Raw genomic sequence first — 3,769 nt, forward strand, 5'->3', positions numbered from 1 at the left:
GGTACGAGTTAAAATCAACAGTCCTAACCCGAGTGCCAACCATCATGCTGATGCGCTTCTACCACCAAGGAACAAAATTTCGCAATCTGATAGAGCGCTGTGTGTTCAAGGTTAAGAAACAAGTTCTCCACCTTGTCCTGATCTGAAGTGCCTGCCAGAAGGGGATTAATAAGTTTAGTACGAGCCTCTTCAAATACCGGGCATCTTAGGAACACATGTTCCTGAGATTCAATCTCCCCCAACGCACACAAGCATAGCCTCTCTGTTCGGGGTATTTTTTTAAATTTACCCTCAAGAACTGCAGAGGGTAAGGCCGAGCATCTGGCCAGAGTATATGCCCTCCTAAGTTTACGTGACTCCAAAACTTTAAGATATGGGGCCTGCACAACGATGTATTTGTTACTAATTGGCGCTATAAATGTTGGGGACACCTGTAGATCAAATTGGCGTTCGGTATCCTTGATCCTCTGTCTAATTTCTAACTTAGCTCGGTCCCTACCCATCTCCAGCAGCGCTAAGGGAGAATACCCCAAGAGCGAAATTTTCCGCTTAACAGAAATCAGCCAATTGGATTCGAAGGCATCAGTCAGGATCAGGGGCGCTAGACCACACGGGTTCAAATTGATCTTTAGCCAATAGAAGATGGAGTATAAGGCAATCATGGCTTCAACCTTCAGCATGCCAGTCTCTAGCCGTACCATTGCGTTAGATACGCATCTCGGAACTTGGAGCACTGCTCTCAAAAACTTTGACTGGACTAGCTCCAAGGGAGCATAGCTGGATGGAGGCGCTCCAAGCAGCGTTCCGTAGAGCATCTGGGCAAGTGTTTTGGCCTTATAAAGTTTTAAAGCTGGTGGTACAAAAAAGCCCCCTTGGGAGCTGAAGAACTTAAGAATACCATGTGAGGATTTTTCACCCAAGCAAGCAGCTGCCTGACTATGGGCAGTCCTAGATCCAGAGGCTTGGAGGATCATGCCTAGATAGCGAAAGCTAGCTACCTGTTCCAGGTTCTGCCCGTTTACCCTCCACTTCCTTATTTTGGGTTGTTTCCTTCGAAATAAATTGGTCTCGGGTCTTTCTGATGGCACGGCTCTCAATAGGCCATTTCACTCAAGGTTTCGTCAATGTAATTCCAAAATAACTCACCCTTTCATATTTTTTTGCAACTTTTTTCCTGTTCTTTCTTCCTTTCTAGCTTACATCAGCTTTAAAGGTAAAGGTAAAGGTTACCTTGCTCAAAAGCCAGTCGAATCCGACTCTAGGGTTGCGGTGCTCATCTCCGTTTCAAAGCCGAAGAGCCAGCGCTGTCCGAAGACGTTTCCGTGGTCATGTGGCCGGCACGACTAAACACCAAGGCGCACGGAACGCTGTTACCTTCCCACCGAAGTGGTACCTATTTATCTATTTGCAATGTCTTGCTTTCGAACTACTAGGTTGGCAGGAGACATCCGCTTTAATGGTTTGTTATTCACTGGATAGTTAAAGAAGATCTATTTCCCCCTAAACATGACTTCGTTATCGTATCATGGTTGTTTTCCTACGAAGTTCAGCCTGTCCCGTGATCTCTTGTCCTTGACTCCACTGGCATTAAAGGTGTGAGCAGGTGATTTGGCTGCTGCATAAATCAGTCTGCTCTGGAGCCCTCCTTCCTGAATTAAGACAAAAATGTGTGAGCCGGAGGCTAAAAAACTGTGAGCTGGCTCACACTAACTTAGCTTAGAGGGAACACTAGAGGAGCGGGAACACACCGAAATCACCAGCGCGTGCAAGTCTTGATATTGCCAGGTTTTAGGATATTTTAGTGCTAGATCTTGTGACAGGACCTCTGAAAGAATTACCTTGGAGCAGTGTTCCCTCTAAGCTGAGTTAGCGTGAGCTGGCTCACAGTTTTTTAGCCTCCGGCTCACACATTTTTCTCTTAGCTCCGGAAGGATGGCTCCAGAGCAAACTACTTTATGCAGGAGCCAAATTACTGCTCATAGCTTTAATGCCAGTAGCTCACAAAGTGGAATTTTTGCTCATAAGACTCTACAGCTTAGAGGGAACATTGCCTTGGAGTGCAAGATTTCTGGGTTTTAACGAAAAGAAATGCACACTAGTTGTGTTTTAGTGCAGCAGCTGAATAAGGGTGTTGAAGTCAGCTAGGAATGATGAGAGCTGGGTGCGGGCTCTTTTTGTAGCAGGTACTCATTTGCATATTAAGTGACACACCCCTAATGTAGCCAATCCTCCAGTCGCAAACTATTTACTTATACATTCAGGTGGGGTAGCCATGTTGGTCTGAAGCGACAGAACAAAGTTTGATTCTGGGTATAAACTTCCGTGTGCAGGCACACTTGTTGTGTTTAAAAAGGAAAAATTGGTATTTAGCAGAGATAAAATAGCTTAGCAGTGCCAGAGTAAAATAATTCAGACTCAGAGTCCATGTGTGATTAAAATATAAAGTTTTTACTCAATTCTAGCATGGGGAAGGGTAACTGGGATGAAAATAACAACAGAGCTAAACGCTACATCCTTACACTACAAAAGACAAGACTAGAAGAAAAGTAATGGCTGCTCTTCTTTCTGCTTCAGAACTCCAAACAAAGACGGGAAGAGGAGCCATAAAATGCTAAAACACTTTGACACTATCACTCCAATCAAACTCCTAGATCAGGGAGAAAATTCCTGGGCTTCTTACATCTAACAAGCATTGGCTACATGAAACACATGTGACTTCCTGTGAGCAACACAAACAAACATTTAACCCCAGATATACTGAGTGTAATTTTAACTTGTCATACCCAACAACACTTCTTCAGATATTTGATATACAGTCAGGCAGTCACACAAAGGTGCTGTCCCGTTGCCAGTTTCTGGGTTAAAAAAAGATAACCCCTGATTGTAGCCTTTTGGACATGGACCAAAAGGCTTGTGTTGTCTGTCTACATATTTTTTCAAGCCAGAATTCTTGTGATCTCCTGATCAGCGTTTAAGTTCATAGAGATCCAGGTGGCCAGCTGTGTTGTTCTGGAGCAGTAGAACAAGTTTAGAGTCCAGCGGCACCTTTAAGACCAACAAAGGTTTATTCAAGGGCATGAGCTTTCATGGGCAGGGCACACTTTTTCAAATACCTTCCATTCCAATGTATTTGAAATTTATTTGGAAAAGCGTGCGTGCCCACGAAAGCGCATACCTTGAATAAACCTTTGTTGGTCTTAAAGGTGATGCTGGACTCTTAAGTAAGTTCATATAGCCAGTGTGTCTACCCTGGATTTTTAAAGAAGCGAGACACAACTTAAATCTGTGTCGAAAGATCCTGATTATGTGTTCTGGTTTAAGAGCAGAAGTCACACCTGGCAGGATCAGGCCTAGATCTAGCCAGATTCATCATCCCCCTCCACCCCCAAGAACCTTGGGAAGGAAAATCCCAGCTAGGAAATGGTCACTGGTCAACCGATGGTTATCTTCTGCCCATTTGGTAGGGTAGCAGAACTTTCTCTATATCTCTTGAATTTTAATAGGCACCCATTGATGCTAATGGAGAGGAATGGAGCCCAGAGTTGTCTTCTAAGTGAAAAGTAGGATTGACCACGTTTGAAATAGTCGGGTAGTGCGGGAAGGGGTTTATTCATCAGAAAATTTTGTTCTTCCGTTTCTCAGGTGAACCCGCAGAAGAGATCTGGAGCGAGGACCTCGAAGCTGCAGGAGTGTCCAGATGTTTACAGAGCGCATCCCAGGTGCTCAGTCCGGGAGTCCGCGGGAAGCACAAGCAAGGCAGAAAATGTGA

General features: G+C 44.6%; 1 protein-coding gene across 1 annotated transcript in view; it reads left to right on the forward strand.

Annotated features, from left to right (window-relative positions):
* LOC107110721 (chromosome unknown open reading frame, human C15orf39) overlaps positions 1-3,751 on the forward strand; it is a gene marked incomplete at its 3' end in the record, with an annotated part of 16,835 nt that extends 13,084 nt beyond the window's left edge. The window contains exon 2 of the mRNA XM_015411517.1: positions 3,643-3,751. Coding sequence (XP_015267003.1) covers positions 3,643-3,751 — 109 coding nt within the window. The remainder of the gene's footprint in view (positions 1-3,642) is intronic.
* Positions 3,752-3,769: the final 18 nt, after the last annotated feature.

Source organism: Gekko japonicus, unplaced genomic scaffold, assembly GCF_001447785.1.
Source record: "Gekko japonicus isolate JY-2015 unplaced genomic scaffold, Gekko_japonicus_V1.1 scaffold6926, whole genome shotgun sequence".
Classification (NCBI taxonomy): Eukaryota; Metazoa; Chordata; class Lepidosauria; order Squamata; family Gekkonidae; genus Gekko; species Gekko japonicus.